The 24551-nt window shown below is 48.5% G+C and overlaps 1 protein-coding gene across 1 annotated transcript in view; it reads left to right on the top strand.

Moving 5' to 3' along the window:
- The window catches only part of CFAP251 (cilia and flagella associated protein 251), a gene marked incomplete at its 5' end in the record, with an annotated part of 64725 nt that overhangs the window by 37584 nt on the left and 2590 nt on the right, over positions 1-24551 (top strand). Inside the window, 4 exons of the mRNA XM_059409937.1 lie at positions 2324-2414; positions 2627-2770; positions 21926-22154; positions 23531-23632. Coding sequence (XP_059265920.1) covers positions 2324-2414; positions 2627-2770; positions 21926-22154; positions 23531-23632 — 566 coding nt within the window. The remainder of the gene's footprint in view (positions 1-2323; positions 2415-2626; positions 2771-21925; positions 22155-23530; positions 23633-24551) is intronic.

Here is a 24551-nt window from a genome sequence, read left to right as displayed (position 1 = left end):
GGCTGTCTTTTTTCCATTGGACATTCTTTCCTGCTTTGTCGAAGATTAGTTGACCATAGAGTTGAGGGTCTATTTCTGGGCTCTCTATTCTGTTCCATTGATCTATGTGTCTGTTTTTGTGCCAGTACCATGCTGTCAGAAAGACCCCATTTAAATGCTACCTTTCCTGCCTGCTTGTGGCATGACCTCAGGCTAGTCCCTTAACTCCTGGGTCTTAGTTTCTCCATCTGTTAAATGGGAATACCATCAGCATTTTGAGAGTAAAGGTTACCACCGCTGCTGGTGTCCCCGCCCCCGAGCCTCCTCGGCGCATGTGTGAACTAACCACGGGTCACAGTACTTGCTGCTTCTCCTGACTGAGCTCATTTCCCGGAAGTACTGTCTGTCTGTCTCAGCACACAGTAGGTTTTCTATAAACGTGTTGCCCTTTGTGCCCTAATGACCCCCTTTTTTGTTGCAAGCATTAGAGACCCAGCTTAAGCACAGAGGGGAATTCGTGAGACGGTCTTGGGCATCTTTCGGTCCGTCCTGCGGGGAGAGCCGGAACGGTGTGCACTCCGCGTTCGCTCTCCGCCCGGCTCTGCTGTGGGCTTTGTTCTCGTACACCTGGATTTCGTCACCCAGCGCGACCACGGCCGCTGACAGTCCTCAGATCCCACAAGCTGTTGCTCGTACCACACAGACAGTGGGTCTCTTTCCCTGGCTCCGGTTGGACCACCCCAGTCCTGTCCCTCCGGCTGTCCCAGGTCTGTTGGCAGTGGCCAGGAAGCAGGAGGTGCAGGACAGTCCTGACCCCCAGGGAGATGTTCCCAGGCACTCCTCGTAGTGACAGGCTCCTCTGCGTCACTTCTGGTCTTCACCTGGCCCTGTGCCCAAGCCACATGGCTAAAAGTGGCCTCCCACAGATCCTGGGCAATGCCCAGAGGTCACAGAGGGGGAGGCCCTCTCAGCTAGACACCTGCCTCCATGACGAATATAAGGGCTGAGAACAAGCTGAGGGCGGGGGGGGGGGGGGGCTGGTCCCTGCTGCAGAGGAGGCCTCGGACCCACCTGGAGAACACACAGCACCCCCAGACACCAATGCTGCCTGCTTATGCAGGGCCTGGTAAGAGGTTATTTGAAGAAAGACGTCGGTGTATACTGACACCCCATTCAACAGAGAAGAATAACCCTAACTCCCTCGTACCGAGCCTTCTCTGGGCCGGGCCCTGTGCCGCCTGTCTTCTGTGCGCTGCTGGTTTCATCTCACAGCCATCCTGGGAGGCAGGGATGACTGGTGTCCCCACACGGCATCCCCATGTGTCCAGAAACCAGCTCCCCAGTGTTAAAGGGCCCTCCCAGGCACTGGAGTCAGTGGAGAGGCTGGGACTCACACCTGGGCTTTCGGATTCAACAGCACACCTTAACAGACGCTCCTCGCAGGAGATCGGAGGGCTTCGTGTCCGTCCAGCCCTTCATGTGGCTTCAGTCCATTTCCACAACCACCCCGTGAGGCAGGCCTGTAATCATTCCCATTCTACAGATGAGGAAACAGGAGCTCAGGGAGGCTGTCACTCGCCCGTGATCGGACCGCTTGCAGGTGTCAGGGTCAAGGCTCACGCTTGTCCCTTTGACTCCAGATTCTGGATACTTAAACCACTTCGCCACTGTGGTCTACACTGAAGTGTGTTTTAATAACCCCACAAAGAGGCTAATGGCCTGATTAGCAGAAATCCAGTTAGTGGATTATTACGATGACTTCGTATTACGTGGATTTTGTATGGGGCAAAGTCAGTCTCATACAAAAAGTAGGTTTTCTTACCATTTACAGTGCCTATTTTTAGAAAGCCTGACCCCATGTTAGAGAGCAGAGGGTTATTTTTATCTGACTGGCGTGGGTCCCTGGTGGCCTCCCGAGTTTTTATGGAAGCAATTAGTGTTGGCAGCGTACCTGCACTTATCCCGGTTTTTGGCTCCGGCCATATGCAGGGCTCATGTTACGGGCGCAGCTGCTCTGCCGGGGAGGACTGTGGGTTCAGCATACGGGGGCCCTCCCTCAGGAGAGCCGTGCTCCCCAAACACTGCAGACAAATTGCCAGGTGCCTGCGCTGTCACCAGCGAGAGAGCATCACTGTCATTAAGGCGGGTGCCCTGTACCATCAGATTCTGCATGGCGATGGGATTTGTCATTTTCAGCCTCATTTTCGAGGGAATCTTCCTAACAGGTTTCTAGAGCCCCTAATTGTACGGGCCCTGTAATTCCCTGTGAGGCCCGCGGTGCCAGGCGACGCCGGCTGACCTGCGCTCGCGCCTTCTAACAGCCGTGTTTCTGTTACTGTTCTAGAGCGCTGGACGCGGCTGTTTCTCTTGGGGGCGAAGACTTGACCCCGTTCTATGGTCTGGTGGCTGGTGGCAGGGAAGGAAAATTCTACAGGGTAATTGTCCTCAGAGTAAACACTTGCTAGTAACATCTAGTTATGTTTGTAAAACAAATGTGCCTGGGGTGAACCTTCTCACTTTTTTCCCCAATCTCTTTTCCCCACTGAGCTCAAAATGTACTTTTCTAGAAAATGCCCTTGGAGTCCAAATGGATGCTTCAGACTGAAGCCAAAATGTGTGTTGTGTTTCCATTTTATTTCCAATGTAGGAGCTGGAAGACTATTTTTACTATTCTCAGCTCCGTAGTCAAGGTATTGATACAATGGAGACCAGAAAGGTGTCGGAACACATTTGCCTGTCAGAGCTTCCTTTTGTCATGAGGGCAATTGGCTTTTACCCGTCGGAAGAGAAGGTAGGTACAAACAAAACACGAGCAGCGGTGGGACCCATTATTTATGAAAACGACCTCTGGGAACAACAATTATAGGTCAAGCTAAAAATTTCACATCATTCTTACATAAACGGATCAGAAAGAAGGTTCTGGGTGTACCAGACGTGCTCCTTAGAAACAGACTTACCATAAAGATATTCTGGAAAGTCTTATTCCTTACCGGAGTGTGACCCGGGGAAGCGCTCGGGTTTGGGAATTAGGCAGAGGGGCCCGCGCTGAGCTCAAGGAGGTGATGCGTGTGAATCATGGGGCGCAGGGCTGGGCGCGGAGGGAGAGCTCAGGGAATAGGTGTTGTGGGGGTGATTTTCAGGGAACAGTTGCTGTCCGCCCCAGCCTGTGTGAATGGGGTGCCGCTGGGAGGTGGGCGCTCATGCTGGGCCGTGGGGCTCAGAAGAAGCCATCAGTCCTCATGACCCTCACAAAACACAGCCCAGCTGCGCGGGGCTCCCAGGGACCAGAAGCACCGCAGGGAAAATGGTTGTCCAATTGGGTTTTCCTTCAGACGTGAAAGATTACCACATTTTCATCGTGGGAAGTTTGGGAAAGGTACACAAGTGGAATGAAGAACATAATTACTTATAATCCCACATACACAGACATAACAGTTACATAAAATTTTAAAAAACGAATGGGTACCATGTTGAATACATATTTTTATTCTATATTTCCACTTGCTGTTCTAACCATTTTGCATTTATTAGTAATTCTTTGAAAACATGATTTTTTAAAAAAGATTATTTATTTATTTGAAAGAGAGCAGAGAGAGAGAGAGAGAGCATGAGTGGGGGGAGGGGCACAGGGAGAAACAGACTCCCCACCCAATAGGGAGCCTGATGCGGGGCTCAGTCCCAGGACCCTGAGATCATGACCTATGCCGAAGGCAGATGCTTAACTACCTGAGCCACCTAGATTCTCCTGAAAACATGATTTTTAAAGGACATATCTTTATTTTTTTTATTAACACATAATATGTTATTTGCTTTAGTGAGTCATCAGGCTTACACACTTCACAGCACTCACCATAGCACATACCCTCCCCAATGTCCATCATCTGGCCACCCTATCCCTCCCCCTCAACCCCCCTCATTTTGTTTCCTGAGATTAAGTCTCTAATGGTTTGTCTCCGTCCTGATCCCATCTTGTTTCATTTTATCCCTCTCTATCCCCATGATACCCTGCCCTGCCCCTCAAGTTCCTTATATCAGAGAGATCATATGATAATTGCCTTTCTCTGATTGACTTATTTCACTAAGCGTAATACCCTCTAGTTCCATCCACATCATCACAAATGGCAAGATTTCGTTTCTTTTGATGGCTGCATAGTATTCCATTGTGTATATACATACCACATCTTCTTTATCCATTCATCTGTTGATGGACATCTAGGTTCTTTCCATAGTTTGGCTCTTGAGGACATTGTTGCTATAAATATTCGGTGAACGTGCCCCTTCGGATCACTACCTTTGTATCTTTAGGGTAAATACCCAATAGTGCGATTGCTGGGTCATAGGAAGCTCTATTTTCAACTTTTTGAGGAACCTCCATGCTGTATTCCAGAGTGGCTGCACCAGCTTGCATTCCCACCAACAGTGCAGGAGGGATCCCCTTTCTCTGCATCTTCGCCAGCATCTGACATTTCCTGACTTGTTAATTTTAGCCATTCTGACTGGCATGAGGTGGTATCTCATTGTGGTTTTGATTTGTATTTCCCTCATGCCAAGTGATGTTGAGCACTTTTTCATGTGTATGTTGGCCATTTGGATGTCTGCTTTGCCAAATTTCTGTTCATGTCTTCTGCCCATTTCTTAATTGGATTATTTGTTCTTTGGCTGTTGAGTTTGGTAATTTCTTTTTTTTTTAATTTTTTAAAGATTTTGGTTATTTGAGAGAGAGAGAGTGAGAGAGAGCATGAGGTGGGGGGGGGTCAGAGGGAGAAGCAGACTCTCCATGGAGCTGAGAGCCCGATGTGGGACTCGATCCCGGGACTCTGGGATCGTGACCTGAGCCAAAGGCAGTCACTTTACCAACTGAGCCACCCAGGTGCCCATGTTTGATAAGTTCTTTATAGATTTTGGATACTAGCCCTTTATCTGATATGTCATTTGCAAATATCATCTCCCATCCTGTCAGTTGTCTTTGGTTCTGTTGACTCTTTCCTTTGCTGTGCAAAAGCTTTTGATCTTGATGAAGTCCCAATAGTTCATTTTTGCCCCTGCTTCCTTGCCTTTGGCGGACATATCTTAATTTTATAACTTTTTCTGATTTAGAAAATAGAACTATAAAAAAGAAATAGAAATTCCTCAGAGATGATCACTGTTCACATTTTGGTGGACTTCCTTCTGTTTGTTTTTTTTTTTTTTAAGATTTTATTTATTTATTTGACAGAGAGAGATCACAAGTAGGCAGAGAGAGGGAGAGGGAGGAGGAAGCAGGCCCCCTGCCGAGCAGGGAGCCCAATGTGGGACTTGATCCCAGGACCCTGAGATCATGACCTGAGCTGAAGGCAGAGGCTTAACCCACTGAGCCACCCAGGCGCCCCCTTCTGTTGTTTTATATATGGATATAGATACATCTCTATTTTAAAATTAAAAATTGGCATTATATGGTATATACATGTATATGTCCATGTATATCAACAGTTTACAGATATGCATGTGTAGATGTAAGGATTTGTGGGTGTATATAGGTATATATGTGTATATATGGATATATTTATATCAACACTCTTAGTAACTATTGTTTTGTGAGCATGATGGTAAAAATTCCCAGACAGTATACTTTCCCCCCTAGCTTAATTGAGATATAATTGACATATAACCTTATATAGTTGCAAATATATAGTGTAGTGCTTTTATATATGTATTATTGCAAAATGATCACCACAATAAGTTTAGTTAACATATCTGTCACCTCACACAGTTACATTTGTGTATGTGTGTGGCAAGAAACTTTTATCTATTTATTTTTTCTTTTCTCAAAATTTTTTTTAAAGATTTTATTTATTTATCAGAGAGAGAGAGGGAGAGAGCGAGCACAGGCAAAGTGGCAGGCAGAGGCAGAGGGAGAAGCAGGCTCCCTGCTGAGCAAGGAGCCCGATGTGGGACTCGATCCCAGGGTGCTGGGATCATGACCTGATCATGACCAGGAAGCTGCTTAACCAACTGAGCCACCCAGGCGTCCCTTTCTCAGATTTTTATTTAAATTCTAGTTAGTTCACATTTAATATAATATTAGTTTGAAGAGTAGAATTCAGTGGTTCATCACTTACATACAACACCCAGTGCTCATCACAACCGGTGCCCTCCTTAATGCCCAACCCCCCCCCCCCCGTCTGTCCCATCCCCCACCCTCCTCCCTCCATCAACCCTTAGTTTGTTCTCTGTCATTAAGAGTCTCTTATGGTTTGTTTCCCTCTCTCCTTTTTTTCCCATTCCAGATGTGTTCATCTGTTTCTTAAATTCCACAGATGAGTGAAATCATATGGTATTTGTCTTTCTCTGACTGACTTATTTCACTGAGCATAGTAACACTGTAGCTCCATTCATGGCACCACAAGTGGCAAGATTTCATTCTTTTTGATGGCTGAGTAATATTCCACTGTGTGTATATATGCCACATCAGTCAATGGGCATGTGGGATCTTGGTAAAAAACTTTTAAAACCTACTTTCTAGCGGCTTTCTTTTTTTCAAAGATTTTATTTGTTTGACTGAGAGAGGGAACACAAGCATGGGGAGTGGGAGAGGGAGAAAAAGGCTTCCCGCCGAGTGGAGACCCCAATGCAGGGCTTGATCCCAGGACCCCAGGATCATGACCTGAGCTGAAGGCAGACACGTAAGGACTGAGCCACCCGGGTGCCCCCAAGCAGCTTTCACATAAATATACAATACAGGATTGTTAACTATAGTCATCATGCTGCATGTAACATTCTCCAGGACTTTTTCATCTTGTCACTGGAAGTTTGTACCCTGGCAACCACTGTCTGTTTTGTGTTTCTATGAGTTTGGGGTTTCTCTTTTTAGATTCCACATACATGTCTTTCTCGGTCTGACTTACTTCACTTAGTAAAATACCCTCGAGTTTCATTCATGTCCTAAGTGGCAGAATTTCTTTCTTTTTTATGGCTGAATAATATTCCATTATATAGCCAGAAATCACATTTTCTGTGTTTATTCCCACCAACAGTGCACAAGGGTCCATTCTCCCCACATCCTCGCCAGCACTTACCTTTTGTCTTTGAGGGTAGCCATTCTAACAGGGGGCAGGTGATAGCTCAGTACAGCTTTGACTTGCCTTTCCCTGACGGTGAGTAATGTCGAGGACATTTTCACGTTTGAATATCTTTTTTGGAAAAATACTTATTCAGGTCTTTGGCCCAGTTATAAATTGGGGTATTTTGTTTGTTTGTTTGTTTTGCTGTTGGGTTGTGTGAGTTCCCTATGTATTTAGATAGCAACCCCTCATCAGAGATGTGGTTTGCAAATGTTTTCTCGCATGCTGTAGGTTACCTTTTCATTTTGCTAATTTCTATGGCTGCGTGGAAGCTTTTGGGTTTGATGTAGATGACGTGCTTTTGACAGGCTGTGTACTTAACTGAACCAGTCCCCAGCTGACAGACACATTGGTTGTCTGAAGTGTTCAGCTGTCTGAGAATGGCGACGATGAGCATCTCTGGTTCCAGTTTTTGCATACTCCTCTGATTATTTTCCCATCTCCAAGTCCTAGAAATAGAATTACTGGGTCAGAGAATAGGAACTTCAAGGCTCCGCTGCCAAGCAGCTTTCCAAAAATGTCGCATTTCGCAGCCCACCATCAGGCACACAGAAGGCCTGAAACCCAGCTCCGCTGTGGTGCCCACATTGCTGGCTGGGTGCATTTCAGGGAGGGAAGCTGTGGTCCCCGTTACTTCTGCTGGCGCACCTAGAACCACCTGTTTCCATGTACTCTGGGTCTGACCAGAAGGTGACTTTTATTCTCCAAATAGCATCGGGAAAAATGAGCTCTGAGGGCCCAGAGACCCATGCAGAGACTTGAACGAGTGCCTTCCGCACAGCGGGTTTTCTGAGCTCCTCAAAAGGCCTTTTGACCAATGTACATTTTGTAAAAGTACATGCCCAGAAATGGCAGCGACTATGGTGAAAGTTTGTGCAACCCACATAAAAGTGTTACAGAGAGCTGCACTTCCAAAGCACGTTCCTTCGAACGGCCAGGTCCCAAACCAGCAAACTGCCTCAGAAGTACAAGGGGCACTTAAGGAAGAACAGATTCCCGGGCCCATCCTGGACCAAGCTGGTCAGACTCTCCAAGCAGGGGGGCTGGGAGTCTGCATTTCCCCCTCCCAGGGCTGGCTGTAAACAGCTGCCTTGGAACACTGGCCCGGTGAGGTGTTTCCCAGGGTCGCTCCTGCTCAAGGAAGGATTAGACAAAGCAAAACAGGATTATTAGTCAGGACCCTCCTTTGGTCACAGGTTACCGAAACCTAATGTGGACTAGTTTTTGGTTCGCAGGATTCCAAGTCTAGAGGTAGAGGTAATGCCCAGAATGACCTAGGTTAGGCCCACATGCTGCTGCCAGGAAGCATCGTCCCCCCCCCCCAGGCCTCTCCTTCCTCCGTGTTGCTTTGTAAACGTAGTAGGTCCTTGGGCCCATGTGTGCAGCAGGCACAACTCCAGAGCCCGAACATTGCCCCCAGCCTCGTCCTGCTGTCCTCGGGGCAGGCGCTCCTCAGGTTGGCCAAGCCTGGATGCTCCCGTGAGTCAGAGGCAGGGTCAGGCACCTTGACCACGAGGACTCTGGGGCGGCAGGAGTGGACTTCAGATGGAATTCTGCAGAGGAAAAAAAAAAAATGGGTCCACGATTCTGAGGCTTTGGGAAGTTCCTGGACATTGGGAAGTGAGGTGAACACAAGCGGGACGGCACCCCCCAACTGGACTGATTAGAGAAACCTCTTTCTTTTTTCACTTTGGAAATAACCGCTTTCCACTTCTCACCTGGGGTCCCCCCCGCCCCCGGATTCCATCATCTTTATTGTATCTGTGGTCCATCTTCTCCGTTTTTTCCCACGCACTGATCTTAAGTGAAGCCCCACCTTCTCGGGGTGACCGGCTGGCATATGGCTTTCCAGACTGAGGAAGGGGAAGCGCGAACGTTGCTAGGAAGTGCGGGGGCCCCAGAACCTGGCTGGTCTCGCTGACCCCTTGCAAGTCATGTCAGCGAGAGTCTGAGTTCCTGTGACGGCGTCTGTCAGACGAGGCTGGTGGGAGCTGGCACCTCCAGCGTTGTTTCGAGGACTGACAGACGTGGGTCTAAGGACCCCCCCCCCCCCCCCGTGCCACACAGAGTAGCTACTGATTAGCCCCTTTTCTCACTTTCGTATTTCCTGTCAACACGGCGTGTTCTGTTTAAGAGGTACATGAGACAGCCCCTCTCTTACTTATTTTTAACTTTTTATTTTAGAAAATTCCTAACAGAAAAAAGCAGAGAAAATAGTGTAATAAACTGTCGTGTGCCCATCAGTCAGCTTCAACAATTACCAGCTCCTGTTACATCCAGACCCACCAACTTCCTGGGCACCTTTGGCCTGTTCTGAAGCAGGTGCCACACACTCTTACTTCACAGGGAGGCCTCTGGAACTGGGGTGTCCCTTACTCCATCATCTAGCCGGGGAGAGGGTCCCTCTTCCACCCCTGTAGGTGTCTCAGGTTCACCGCTATGCACGTCCTGCGGGCGGGCATCAGATGTGTCTCAGGTTCAAGCCGTCCGTGTAGGGAGGCAGTGCCTCCCGCGTCAGGTGGCCCCAGGGCCGACCCCCTGCCTGGAGCCACTGGGCAGCCGCACGATTGGGTCGCATCCCTGACTTCTCCAAGTCTCTGTTTCCTCATCTGTGAAGTGGGAGTAGTAGTAGCGCCCACCTCCTGGGACGGGTGACTGAAGAGTGACCGCGCATCTACTTAGCACAGGCCGTGGCGTGTTACACGTTTGGAAAATACCATCGAGTATCACTGTTTTCATCATCGTGTCCTCATCTCTGGACGCGAGCTTGTGAAACACCTCAGGGCCAGGGCTTCTCTGACTGTGTGGTTCTTTGTTCACAATTTCCTTTCTAAAACCAGTTTCTTATTTCCTTGACTCATCTGGTAAAGGCACTTTGCATAAGTGACTGAAAAGTCATCAAACTGATAGCAGTTTTCTCATTCAGGATTTTTTTTAAGGGATTTTCTTTTCTTTTCTTTTCCTTCCTTCCTTCTTTCTCGTAAGCTCTACACCCTCAGTGTGGGGCTCAAACTCAACAACCCTGAGATCAAGAGTCACATGCTCTACTGGCAGCCAGCCACGCACCCCTCCTTCAGGATCCTTGATTTTCAGCCCTAAGCTCATTTAAATGTGTCCTCTGCAGTCCTGCTTGGCTGGTAAGGGAATTCTTGGTGTTTAGCCTCTGTGACCCTCGCTACCTAGCACATGAGGTGCTACAGACAGATGGAGGGCTCAGAGTGACCGGCCTTTTCCTGCTTCCTGTAGAAGCAAGCTCGTGCCGTGATTGAAGGTCCTCAGCCAGCCAGTCACTGGCAAAACATACTAAGACCTAACACCCTCTCCAGGTCTTGCTGGTGAGTAAACCGTCCCCAGAAAAAAAACATTAGTCTGCAGCAAATGTAAAGTGGCATCGAGCCTCCGCTATACACAAAAAGAAGTGGAAATGGCAATTGTATGGTTTCCAATGGCTGTTGGAGACCTCTCTCCTCTCTGTCACAAAGGAGAGTTTCAGTGCCCCCTGGGAGGTCTTCATAAATCCCTTGGCCTCCAGGGTTTTCCGTCCACCTAAATAAACACACTCACTCTCTGGAGATGTTTTCCAAAGGCCCCTGGCCCAGATGTGGCCACATCAGTGTGCAGACCTCACGAGCTGATGAGTCTGTTTCTATCTGAAAACTTTTTGATCTCTTGTTTTCACATTAGATTTATAGGGACTTCCATAAGAACTTCTTCAGGGCTTTGAAACTTTCAAATTCAGGCTTCGTTGTGGTTAATGAAACATTTCCCATTAAGATGCAGCTGTTCCCCCGTCCCTGAGAAGCTGTAGGAAGGACACAGAGCTAGTAGAATACTTCAGCACTTGGTTCCATAAAAGACACAGTCACAGAGGTTCACACCAGTGCCCCACCACCACCCAGGCTATACGTTACTTATCTTTCTCTTACGTCAATTTAACTGCCTAGGCGTTTTGAATCTAGTCAGTGTGGTAAATTGAAGCCAAATTACAGAAGAATATAACCCTCCCTGCAAATTCCTAACCCTTCCCATGCTTTGCAGAGCGTTGTACTTGGGCATAATACAGCCAAAGTGTGGTCAGGGAGGGCCTACTCTACTTAGAGATCTTCATTTTTTAAAATGAACTGTTTGCACGGTTTGTAATGTGATAGAAGGAACCAAAACTTCGGCATCACGGTTTTCTACAGGAAAACGTACACACAGGACAAAGTTTCGTCTTCTAGCTTCATCATTTTCTTTTCCTGCAGGACTCTGGAGTGCCCTGTTGGGGACTTGCCTTTGCGTCACATGGCAAGTCACATGCTTACTGGTGGCAATGTTTCTGTTTTGCTTGCAGAGCACTCCTTGTTTAATCCTGATAGGTTTTCGCATTGAATTAACAGTTGGGTCACCACTTAGTTCTATAAATGTGAGCAGAGAGGGGTGTGTCTGGCAAGTGTTCACATAAGGGACACTCTGCAAATGTTGGTCAGATGAATGAGGGAGCGAGGGGGTGATGGGCTTTGGTCAGATCTGGCACAAAGACAAGGGAAAGAGAATCCCTGACATTATTATTTGATTTCAGGGTAATCAGCAGTAGCATTTGATAGATTCAGGAACTTAGTGTTTTTAGGAATATTTAGAGAGGAATAAACAATCACTGAACTTTAAAAAAAATTTTTTTTGGTAAAGATTTTATTTATATAGTTGACAGAGAAAGAGCACAAGCAGGGGGAGTGGCAGAGGGAGAGGGAGAAGCAGGCTCCCCACAGAGCGGAGAGCCCGATGCAGGCAGGGCTCGATCCTGGGTCCCTGAGACCATGATCTGGGCTAAAGGGAGAGGCTTTAACCCACTGAGCCACCCAGGTGCCCCATGACCAACGTTTTTTGACTCAAAAAGCATGTACGGAGGATTTGTGATTAAAGGGAAAAGGGCAAGTCACAAAACCATGTGTAAAGCATGAACTCATTTCATTAATAATAATTTAGATATTCGTACATGCCTAGCAAAACTCTGAAAGACCACGCCCCAAATGCTTAACAACATTGACTTCTGAGGGGCGGGCTTTGGGAGAATCTTTACTTCCCACTTTGTGCACATAAGCCCGTGTCAGCAGGGGCCTCTGGTACCAGCTGGAACCTGGCTCTGGTCCATGAGAGTCAGGGTTTTGGGGCTCCCCTGGGGGCTCCCATGTGTGTGTGCAGACTCTATCTACCCCACGTCATTCCAGACCTGACACTCAGCTCATTCCTCAGTTTCCACAAAAACACAAAGCCCACTCGTGGAAGACAACTTGCTTGAAAATTTGGGAATCATCAGAAAGAGACACAGACCTGGATTTCCCAGCAATGTACCAGAAACTGCTTTTAGACGTTTCTCCCAGTCCTGCCAGTCACTCTGACAGGGGCTTCCTTGCCGGCCTTCATCCCACGCACGACTCCGTGCTCTGCTCCCCCCTCTGTCCTGGTGCACGCCCAGGAACGCCACGTTCTCCTTGTGTTAGCCATGGCCAGTTTGGCTTTCTTAGCTTCTGTGTCCAAACCTGCAACGCAAGCCCATCTTGAGGGTCTATAAATGAAAAATTACCCATTTAGTAGTTTCTACCCTCCTTAGAAGACAGTTGTGGTTATATGGGGAAAGGGACTTACACTATACAGTTCTGTAATGTTTTAATTTTTCTTAGCTACAAGCGTGTGGCTTGTGTTGCTTTTGTATCTAGAACAAAACCCAGGAAGATAAACAAACAAATCCTCCCAAAGCCCTTTGTGCTAATCTTGTGGCTAAACCATGGTCCCAGCTGGGATGGAGGGCCCGTGGCCAACCAGCGCAGCTTTCCCCATGCAAGGAGGAGAAATCTGAACCAGTGGTCCTGGGCACAGGGTCTGCCCCGATCAAGACCCCATGGGAATTGGGAGATTTGCACGTAGAAAAGAAGCCCTCAACATGTTGGGTTTGCTCTGAAACAGAAATGTTGGGAGTTCCTTCTATGGCCCAGTGCTCTAGGGAGGACTTCTTCCCGGTCAGCTGAGAGCCCTATACCAGGGAGCAGTGTGTGCCCCTGCAGAGAGATCAGGGTCAGACAAAACAATTTCTGTTGTTCACACTTTAACGCGTTTAAAGAAAGAAATCCCGAAATGCCACACAACCGCCAAAAAAAGAGTGCAGGGGACAACAATACCATAATAACACCAGCACCACCAGCAACAGCCAGGCCCTTCTCTCTGGGGCTCCTGCCACACGCCCTGTTTTATGCCAACCCTGCTGGTGTTTAACCCTCCGGCAGGAAGATGCTTTTATGGTCTCCATTTTACAGATGGGGAAGTAGGGCTTCCCAGGTTCTGTTTCTACGCGGACTCGTTAGTGCGAACAAGGAAAAAAAAAAACCTAAAAATTGCGACATTGAATGCTGGTTATAGCTGAGGGATGGGGAATGATAGGGCATTTTATTTCATTTTATATCTCTTTTCTCCTTATATATCTTTGCTTGAATTTTTTTTATAACAAGCGTGTACTAATCTTTATTGGTTTTATGATTGCAACAGGATAGGTCACAGTGGTGGTGGAAAACATATTCAAAAAAATATGAGTGTTATTTGCTTTGTTACTTGCCTTTGCCATGACTTCACCTCCCATTATTTTTCTTTCTTTTTGACAACTTTTGCGGAGCTCTGTCCCATCCCCTACAGTTCATGCATTTGAAATGGCTTTTAGTTCACAGAGTTGTGCAGCCATCACCGCTGTCTAATCCCAGAGCATGTTATCACCCTAAAAAAAAAAGAAACCCCACACCCATGAACGCACGTAATACGGTGACCCACCAAATACGGTCCCCACTCCCACCTCTCCGCTTCCGGCACCCACCCGTCTCCTTCCTGCCTCTATGCATTTGCCTGTTCTGGACATTTCATAGCGATGGCCTCATGCACTATGTGGTCTTTTGTGTCTGGCTTCCCTCACGGGAGAATCACGTTTGCAAGTTTCCTCCGGGTTGTAGCAGGTGTCCATGCTTCCTTCCTCTTTGTAACTGAATAATATTCTGTTCATTCGTATGGATGTGTCGCGTTTTTGCATTCATCGAATGATGGACATTTGGGTGGTTTCCACATTTTGGCTCTTATGAGTAACGCCGCTATGAATATTTGTGTACAAAAGCTGGGTTTTAATTTCTTGTGCCTCCGTACCTGGGGGGTAGAATTGCGTATCAATAACTCCCATGTTTGCAGAACGGCCAGATTGGTCTCTATTTATTATTTCTTGGCCTGAACCAGTTTCTGGGTGCATGTTTCTGGGTAGCTACAAGGAAGCAGGACTTTGAAGAGCGGTGAGCGCTTGCCTGACAAACCCTGGACTGTGGGTCTGGGACAAGCTGGAGGACTTGACATTTAGATTTTAAAGCCGTTTCCTGGAGGGTGAGCCTGGAAGTGTTTGACCCCGGGGCTCTGATGAGGGCCTGGGGGAAGGTTCTCCTAAGGGGCCCCCAGTGAGCAGTGCTTTCGTTTCTGGGCCCCCCTCACCGCAGACAGCAGGGAGAGAGCAAGCACGGAGGCCAAGCACCAAGGGCTGGCCTGACCCTGCCACTGGGTCCCGCGGGTGTGGCCCGTCTCACTCCTGGAGAAAGGCAGCCGTCGTCCAAATATAGTTCCTGGAGGAAGCAGGGAGCGGTCGTGAGTCACGGAGCCCAGCATAAATAGCGGAGGTGTCTCCAGATGCGAGTGTGCAGAGGGGCTGCCAGGCCTGGCAGCCTCCTCCCCAGTGCCCTCCTTCCGTGCCCGGGGCCCCAGGAGAGGGTCCCCGGTGACGACACGCACCGGGACAGTGGGCTCCTCAGCATCTGCTGGGGCCGCGCTAGAGGGCACCCTGGGGCGGGGGACGGGGGTCGGGGGCCCTGAGCAGACGGAGAGTCCTCCTGGCCATGCGAGCCGGAGAAACCAGCACAAGAGAAACAGAGGCGTGCCAGCAGCCAGCAGCCTGCTTGTCCACCGAGGGAGGCCTGCGCTCAAATGTCGCGTGTTCCTCTCTGCCTCACAGGGAGGCTGGAAAGCGTGAGTAGAAAATGGTGCTAAGGCCATTGGTGGCTTTCTGCTGCCATGGGAGTGAATGGCCGAGGAGGCAGAGTAAAACAAGCCTGAGCAAGGGGACCCAGGCCACCAGGACCGGGTCTCCCTTCTGTCATGGGCCACACAGCAGGGCCTGCAGAAGCCCAGGCACCGCGTGGCTAAGCCTGGGAAGTTACAAACCAAGCAGCAAGCTGTTAATACTCTGCCCTGACAGTTCTCCCTCTGACTTGGGCTCCTTCAGATTCTGGGGCTCCCTGCATTTCCCACTTGGACGGGCGGCATGAGGAGGGCCGGGCCAGTGGCGACTGCCTGTCTTCCTGCCCGGCTCCCTCCTTGGCCAGCCTTCAACCCCGTGGGCGTGGTCACAGTGCAGGTCCCTCTCCGAGGAAGACTTCAGGAGACCTGCAGGCCCTGGAAGTGGGCTTGGGTTATTTGGGGGCGGGGGTAGTCCTGGGGTTCCGGGTTCCCAGAGCATGGGTTATGATGGAGGGCAGGGCGTCTAGGTGGGGACCTCCTATGGCCCCAAGACTCCTTTGAGGTTAACCAGAGGGGGCCCCTCTTGCCTGGATACCGTGGTGTCCCTGCCGGAGAACCCCTCTCTCTAACAGGGATGGTTTCTTCTCAGGTCTGCGTCTGGAAATGCAGGCCTACCATCATCAGACTCCTCCGACTTTCCAAGAGAAGTCTGAAAGCTAGATTTCTTTTTTTTTTTTTTAAGATTTTATTTATTTATTTGACAGAGATCACAAGTAGACAGAGAGACAGGCAGAGAGAGAGAGAGAGGAGGAAGCAGGCTCCCTGCTGAACAGAGAGCCCGATGCGGAACTCGATCCCAGGATCCTGAAATCATGACCTGAGCCGAAGGCAGAGGCTTAACCCACTGAGCCACCCAGGTGCCCCTGAAAGCTAGATTTCTATATGAAATCTCCTAATTCTGGAAGTCCCACACAAACCCTGCCAGTGTGCCACTTCTGACCTGCCGATAGCACCAAGGTTCTCGGTGCTTCATGGGAATCCCGACCCGCCGGTCTGGTGGCAGGAGGGATAATACCCCCCAGAGGGGTCTGGGTCTTCATTCCTGCAACCTGTGAATACACTACCTCATGTGGCAAGAGAATGTCACAAGTATGATTAAATTAAGGATCTTGAGATGGGAGATTATCCTGGATAATCTGGCGGACCTGGTGTAATCACAAGGGTCTTTAGAAGAGGGAGCCAAGAGGTCGGGGTCAGAGGAGGAGGCACGAGAAGGGAAGGAGGCGCCAGAGCTCGTGATGAGGCTGCTGGCTTTGAAGATGGAAGGGCCAAGGGCCAAGGAACAGTGGCACCTCTAGAAGCTGAAGGGCAACACAAGCAGATTCTCCACTAGAGCTTCCAGAAAGAACGCAGCCCCACGCACACCTTCATGTTGGCTCTTCAGACCCATGGCAGACTTCTGACCTTGAGAACAAGGAGACCAGCTCGTGTGCTTTAAGCCGCTTCATTTGTCGGTGGGGGTTCCAACAGTGACAGGAGACGTGGGAGGGGCTTGGGGGAGCTGCTCACGCCCCCTCCTCACACGTGCTCCCCCTCACCTGAGACTGGCCGGATCCTTGCTGGCTGACCTCCCCATCCACCTCCTCCATGAGGCCTTCCCAGGCCCACCTCACGAGGGCTTCTGCAGCCGAGCACCTGCATTTGGCACCGAAGGTCTGAGAGCTGCGGAATCCAAACATAAGTCACTCGTGCCGGTGCCTGGGCCGCCCTTCTGAGCAGTGAATCTAGGAGTGGAGTCTGGGCTCAGCTGATGAGGAAAGCCCCCCAGGGGTGCTTCACGGGCAGCCAGGGCTGAGAACCAAACCGCAGTGAAAGACCTTCCTTTTGGTTCACTCTCCATATACGTTGTCTCTTCACAGGGCCCAGACCAGGGCTTGGCACCTAGCAGGTGTTTAATAAATATTTGCCGCCTGAGAAGTCCTAGAGTGCAGGGCTGTTCTCGTCATAATTAAGTGGCTTGCTTTCCATTCACCTAGCACGAAACCAAATGCTCAGTTACCGCTACTAAACTGAACTAAAGCAACGAAGGCAGCAAGTGGTTATTTTTAAAGATTTTATTTATTTATTTGACACACAGAGAGAGAGAGCACAAGATGGGGAGTGGGGAGTAGCAGGCAGAAGAGGGAGAAGCAGGCTCCCCACAGAGCAGGGGGAGCCTGATGTGGGACTTGATCCCAGGACCCCAGAATCATGACCTGAGCTGAAGGCAGTCGCTTAACCGACTGAGCCACCCAGGTGCCTGCAAGTGTTTATTTTAAAGAAGACTTTTGTGTATTTCAAGAACAATTCTCCCATGACCTCCTGTGCCTGCATCCTGGGCTTTCTTTCGTTTCCTTTCTTACTTCTCTGGGTCCCTACAACGCGCCTCTCTATTGAACACCCCAAGCCAGGTCCTGATTCTTCTGGGGGCTGGTGTCTTCCCTCTGCCCAAGCTCTGTGGTCTAAGAGCAGTTGTTCCCAAAGAGGTGCCCCTCCCGGCCAAGCCAGCAAGCCGGAGACTTGTTAAGAAAGGCAGACTCTCTGCACCACCACCACCACCCACCCCGGCCCCCAACAGCCAGACTCACTGAATCAGAAACTCCGGGGGCGGGACCTGAAGTGTTTTTTAAAATAAGCCCTCCTGGTCCTGTTGACCCCCTGACAAAGCTTGAGCACCCCTGATTTGAAGCTGTGCGTCTCAACCTTGGCTATACATTCAGATCCCCTGGGAAGCTTTTAAAAAACACGACTGCTTATACTGCCCCCCCCAACCCCGATGAATGAAATCAGGATCTCTGGGAAGGGGACCCAATGTTTAAATCTGCTCGAGTGAACCAAATGAAAAACACAGTCTTTGCGGAGGAAGGGCCAGAATGCTGATAAAAGGCCTGGCAGAAGCCTGGCGCTCGGGGCAGGATGGCGGGAGCCTCTGCTCCTCCCCAGCCCGGCCTCGCTCTGGGGCTCGGGGAAGGCTCACAGCCTTCCATTCTGTCTCCGGGGTGCCTGTGTGGCTCAGTCTTAAGCATCTGCCTTTGGCTCAGGTCATGATCCCAGGGTCCTGGGATCGAGTCCCACATCGGGCTCCCTGCTCCACGGGAAGCCTGCTTCCTCCCTCTCCCACTCGCCCTGCTTGTGTTCCTTCTCTTGCTGTGTCTTTCTCTGTCAAATAAATAAATAAAATCTTGAAGAAAAAAAAAAGACCATTCCTAGAATGTTACATTGAAAATAAATGGCTTGGGGCGTCTGGGTGGCTCAGTGGGTTAAAGCCTCTGCCTTCGGCTCAGGTCATGATCCCGGGGTCCTGGGATCGAGCCCCGCATCGGGCTCTCTGCTCAGCAGGGAGCCTGCTTCCTCCTCTCTCTCTGCCCACTTGTGATCTCTGTCTGTCAAATAAATAAATAAATATTAAAAAAAAAAAAGAAAAGAAAAGAAATGGCTTCTTTGAAAATACTAATCTAGGGGCGCCTGGGTGGCTCAGTGGGGTAAAGCCTCTGCCTTCGGCTCAGGTCATGATCCCAGGGTTCTGGGATGGAGCCCCACATCCGGCTCTCTGCTCAGCAGGGAGACTGCTTCCTTCTCTCTCTGCCTGCCTCTCTGCCTACTTGTGATCTCTGTCTCTGTCAAAAAAAAAAAAAATCTTAAAAAAAAAAAAGAAAATACTAATCTAAGTACTAATCTAAATACTGATCACTAAGATACAGTGTTTAAGGGGGAAAAAAAACCCAGGATACAAAGCTATATACATATGTGATGAGAATTTTGCAAAACATATACATATATATTTTGTATGAGTGGGAGGGGAATGGAAAGAAAATACCTCAGATCTTCCACAGAAATTACGGTTGGTTGGTTGGACTGCAAAAGACTTTTATTTTCTTCTTCTTCTTCTTTTTTTTTTTTTGTAAAAGATTTTTATTTATTTTTTTTTAAAGATTTTATTTATTTATTTGTCAGAGGTAGAGGGAGAGAGAGCGAGTGAGCACAGGCAGAGGCAGAGGGAGAAGCAGCCTCCCTGCTGAGCAAGGAGCCTGATGTGGGACTCGATCCCAGGGCCCTGGGATCATGATCTGAGCCGAAGGCAGCTGCTTAACCAACTGAGCCACCCAGGCATCCCGATTTTTATTTATTTATTTGACAGAGAAAGAGGTCACAAGTAGCAGAGAGGCTGATTCGGGGCTTAATCCCAGGACTCTGAGATCATGACCTGAGCCAAAAGCAGATGCCTTAACCCACTGAGCCACCCAGGCGCCCCATTTTCTTCTTGATACTTGGGGCCAGACCAAGGCACTAGGGTGCCCCAGACCAGCTGATATTTGATGTAGGTTCAAAAGGGTGTTCTTCCAATTTTTGTTTTCTAAAATGTAGTGGACAGGGAAAAATTGGTTCCCTATTGATAAGTGTTGTATACAAATATAGATTCATTTCCTGATTTATTCCTACAGACCAAAACTGAGTTCATGTTCAGGGGGAAAAAAATATTTCCCACTTTTCTGTGACTCTTATTTTCTCTCTGTAAAATTCCAAGTCTCACAATTTATTAGGAAATATATCAGTTTAAAATGTAAATATTAAAGTAAATTACTAATTTTTAGCCCTTTGCCAGACATAACTTGGGTTTTTGAATTTCAGCTGACTGCAATATGCATGGTACAAAAATAGTGCAGAGATGGGCACCTGGGTGGCTCAGTGGGTTAAGCCTCTGCCTTTGGCTCAGGTCATGATCCCAGGGTCCTGGGATCGAGCCCCCCATCAGGCTCTCTGCTCAGCGGGGAGCCTGCTTCCTCCTCTCTCTGCCTGCCTCTCTGCCTACTTGTGATCTCTCTCTGTGTCAAATAAATAAATAAAATCTTTAAAAAAAATAGTGCAGAGAGAGAGGAGGAGGACACTGAGGAGAGGTTTTGTTTGTTTTTCTATTTCTCCCTTTCCCTCATTCTGCCTGTTCCCTAAGGAGACCCATTGGAGATCTGTACTAAAGGGCACCGTATTTTCCTTCGAATCCATAGACAGGTCAGCACCCTTTTCTCATTCTAGAAAACTTGGCAAATGCATAATGAATTTCCAAATCAGGAAGCAGTCCTCATTGAATGAATTGGGAAGTGTTCCCTTTTCTTCTGTGTTTGGGAAAGTTTGTGGAGAATTGGTATTTTTTAAGTATTTGGTAGAATTCACCAGTGAAGTCATCTCGTCTTTGGCTTTCCTTCAAGGAAATTTTTTTTTTAAGTTTTTGTTGTTGTTGTTGTTTTAAGCAATCTCTACACCCAACATGGGGCCCAACTCACAACCCCAAGATCAAGTCAGATGCTCTTCTGACTGAGCCAGCCAGGCACCCCTCTTTGTGGAAGTTTTAAAATTACCAATTCAATCTTTTCACCTGTTATAGGTCTATTCAGATTTTCTATTTCTTCTTGAGTCAGCTTTGGTCGTTTGTTTCTTTCTAGGAATGTGTTCATTTCGTCTAAGTTAACCTATTAACAGGCTGTTGCTCATACTTTATTTGGTGCAAAAAAGGTTTTATTAAAACACAAAGACAAGATCTGTGGGCAGAAAGAGCTACCCTCCTTTTTATTTCTGAAAAGTTGGTACTGGTAGCCCCTCTTTCAGTCCCAATTTTAGTATTTTGAGTCTTTTCTCTTTTTTTTTTTTTTCTTGGTTATTCTACCTAAAGATTTATCAATTTTGTTGAACTTTTTAATGAATGATGGCTTCTTAGGTGTTCATCTTTTAATCAAATCCCATAAGTTCCATGTAATCTTTTGTATATATAAAATATTGCACATTGAAAATGGAAAAGAGAGGAAAGAAAACAAGAATCATGGTGCAGTTAATTGAAATTTACTAGGGCCCTTGGTCCTATATTTGAGTTTCACATGGAATTATTTGCTTGTTCTTTTAATTTCCAAGTTTGTGAGGATTCTGCCTTCTAAATGAAATTAAGCTCTATTTGCCAAAGCAAGGAAGTAGATGAGATGGGTAGGTAAGTAACAGTGCTGATAGGATTGGAAAACTGGCCAGCTGTCTTAGGGCTGTTAACAAGGCATCACACCCTGGTGGCTTCCAACAACAGACGTGTATCCTCTTATAGGATAAATCCACTTGTCAGCAGGGGCGTGCTCGGAAATCCCCCCTTCTTCCTCACCTCCTCCAGCCTCTGCTGGCCACCAGCAGCCCTGGGCTTGAAACAGCATCGTTCCACTCCCTGCCTCTGTCATCACATGGCTGTCCCCTCCCTGTGTCTCTCCCCTCTTCTTATAAGGACACCATTCACAATGGATTAAAGGCCCATCCCACCCCAGTATGACCTCATCTTCACTAATTACGGCTGCCATGGCCCTGTTTCTAAATAAAGTCACATTCTGAGCTCCTGGGGGTGAGGACATCAACATCTTTTTCTTGGGGGATATAAGCAACCCTCAACAGACAGGTTTTCAGCTAACTGTAAACATCTGTCTGTTACTGTCCAATTTTTAGAAATATAGCAAGGTGTTTTTTTTTTTAAAGATGTTTTTTAAAGGTGTCTTTTCTTTTTTTAAAAAAAACGGGTGTTATTTATTTATTTTAGAGAGAGCGAGAGAGAGTGTGTGGTGGAGGGGCAGGGGGTGGGGGAGAGGGACAACCAGACTCACTCCATGCGGAGCACAGGACTCAACACAGGGCTCGATCTTGTAACCCAGAGATCACAGCCTGAGCCAAAACCAAGAGCTGGACACCCCACCAACCGAGACAGCCACCCAGGTGCCCCCGAAGTGCCTCTCCTGCTCACCATAGTCTTTTTTTTTTTTTTAAACTCTCTTCCCTAGATTGATGATATGTTTAATGAAGTCAGATTTAGTGAATATGTGGACACTGGAAAGCTAATTGACAAAATCAACTTACCAGATTTCTTCAAAGTTTACCTCAATCATAGGCCACCTTTTGGTAACACCATGCGTGGGATCCAGGAGAGCTTTGACATTCTTGGTTTTACCAATTCAAAAGGAAAGAAAGCCATACGAAGAGAAGATTTTCTGAATCTGCTTCTAACGAAAGGTAAATCCATAAATAGCGAGTTTCTTTTTTTTTTTTTTAAGACTTTAGTTATTTATTTGACGGACAGATCACAAGTAGACAGAGAGGCAGGCAGAAGGGAGGGGGGGAAGCAGGCTCCCCGCTGAGCAGAGAGCCCGATGTGGGGCTCGATCCCAGGACCCTGAGATCATGACCTGAGCCGAAGGCAGAGGCTTAACCCACTGAGCCACCCAGGCGCCCCAATAGGTAGTTTCTTATCACACCATTGGGCTGTTGCCACTGGAGAGGAGTTGTTTTGGGGGGGCAGCAGACCCCCTGGCATCAGCAGACGATGTCTGCTTCCCCCCAAAACCATGGTTTCAACCATGAGGGACGTTACCTGCTGGTCCGTAGAGCTGGCAAACTCAGGGTGATTGGAAGGGTGCCATCCTGGGTCCCTAAGAATGTGATTTATGCCCCAACTTGCTGAACCCCCGTGAGGATCAGTATCCTCACTTGTAAAAGGGGAGCGAAAGGGTGAGCCACCAGTGTCACTGGGCTGCGATGACATTGGGACGCAATGGTGAGGTAAAAGAACGCCAATGTAAAATGTTCTGTTTCTCCCCACTGTTTTCCTCATTATTGTACACGAGGAAGTCAGGTAGACTTTCTTCCTCTCCGTCAGACTGGTGGTCCTGGTGGTCCTGGTGTGAGGGAAGGGGAAATGAAGCTGAACATGGCCTTTATCAGAAAGTTATCTTCTGGGGCAACTTTGGGTGGCTCAGTGGGTTAAAGCCTCTGTTTTCGGCTCAGGTCGTGATCTCCAGGTCCTGGGATCGAGCCCCACATCGGGCTCTCTGCTCAGCGGGGAGCCTGCTTACCCCCCTCTCTCTGCCTGCCTCTCTGCCTACTTGTGATCTCTGTCTGACAAATAAATAAAATCTTTATTTTTTTTTTAAGATTTTATTTATTTTTTTGACAGAGAGGGATCACAAGTAGGCAGAGAGGCAGGCAGAGAGAGAGAGAGAGGAGGAAGCAGGCTCCCCACTGAGCAGAAAGCTCAGGGGCCTGATCCCAGGACCCCAGAATCATGACCTGAGCTGAAGACAGAGGCTTTAACCCACTGAGCCACCCAGACGCCCCAATAAATAAAATCTTTAAAAAGAAAGAAAGAAAGTTGTCTTCTTTCTCCTTACAAGCCCCAACAGCCTTCCCCTTCTGGGAGCACCGTTCTTCACCCCAACATGAAAAAGGATATATGACAGTGACATGGGACCCCGTAGATTGTTTTTGTGTCTTGAGAAAAGGAAATCGTGGAGTAATTCTCTTTAAGACCTTGGGACAATGATGCTAATAAGCTCTGACGTGAGGCGGTGTCCCAGGAGCTGAATGGACACTTTTTCCTCTACTTTACTCAGGTGAGCACATGACCAAAGAGGAGATGTCTGACTGCTTCGCTACCCTGTTTGGACTGAACCCTGAGGGGTGGAAATCCGAGCCTGTGGCCTCCTCCGTCAAAGGTACTGTGGCAGGCTCTGCCTGGGCGTGCAGCTGTGGCTTCCCAATTTGTTGGAGACCTCTTGACTGGTGCAAGCCTCTCTCTTTAATACCGTGCACACAGCAAAGTCGGCTGGGGACCCACCATGAATAAGTTAGGAAAGGACCAGAGGGCGGGAGTCGTGTCTGAGAGATGAAAGCCTTTGTTGCCATGTGCGGTCCCTCCTCGGTGCCTTCTGCTCGCACGTTCCCTTAGTTCCACGGACCCGGTCTCCATCTTTCCGGCTGGGGTGCGTGAGTCCTGAGCATGAGAAGATACAGCCTGGAAGGTGTTTTGCGAGAGGCGTTGTCGGGAAACTTGAGTAGGGACAAGGCAACAAGCAAGCATCAGCCCGGCTTCAAGCCACCAGGGCTTGGAAGTTCTTAAAGCTCACCCCTCCTCGCCCCTCCTGCTGGAGGATGGTCCACCTCTTTCTTTAGCCCACCGGAGCGAGGACAATGGACCTGAAGTTGGGCTTGTGAATTTAAGTGCTGGAGAATCCAGTCTAAACCGCTCTCCCGAGGGGGACCTGGGGGTTTGGTTGGTGAAGCGTCTGCCTTTGGCTCACGTCATGATCCAGGGTCCTGGGGTTGAGTCTTGCATCAGGCTCCCTGCTCAGCTGGGAGTCCGCTTCTCGCTCTCCCTCTGCCCCTCCCCCTGCTCATGCTCTCTCTCTCGCTCACTCTTTGAAATAAATACATAAAATATATATATTTAAAGATTTTGTTTATTTATCTGATAGAGATCACAAGTAGGCAGAGAGGCAGGCAGAAAGAGCGGGGTGGTGGTGGGGAAGCGGGCTCCCCACTGAGCAGGGAGCCTGCTTCCCTCTCTCTCTCTCTGCCTGCCTCTCCGACTACTTGTGATTTCTCTCTGTCAAATAAATAAATAAAATCTTTAAA

Source organism: Mustela nigripes, chromosome 8 (genome assembly GCF_022355385.1).
Source record: "Mustela nigripes isolate SB6536 chromosome 8, MUSNIG.SB6536, whole genome shotgun sequence".
NCBI classification, from domain to species: Eukaryota; Metazoa; Chordata; class Mammalia; order Carnivora; family Mustelidae; genus Mustela; species Mustela nigripes.
The sequence above is the reverse complement of the archived record's forward strand: the minus strand, read 5'-3'. Positions and strand labels throughout refer to the sequence as shown.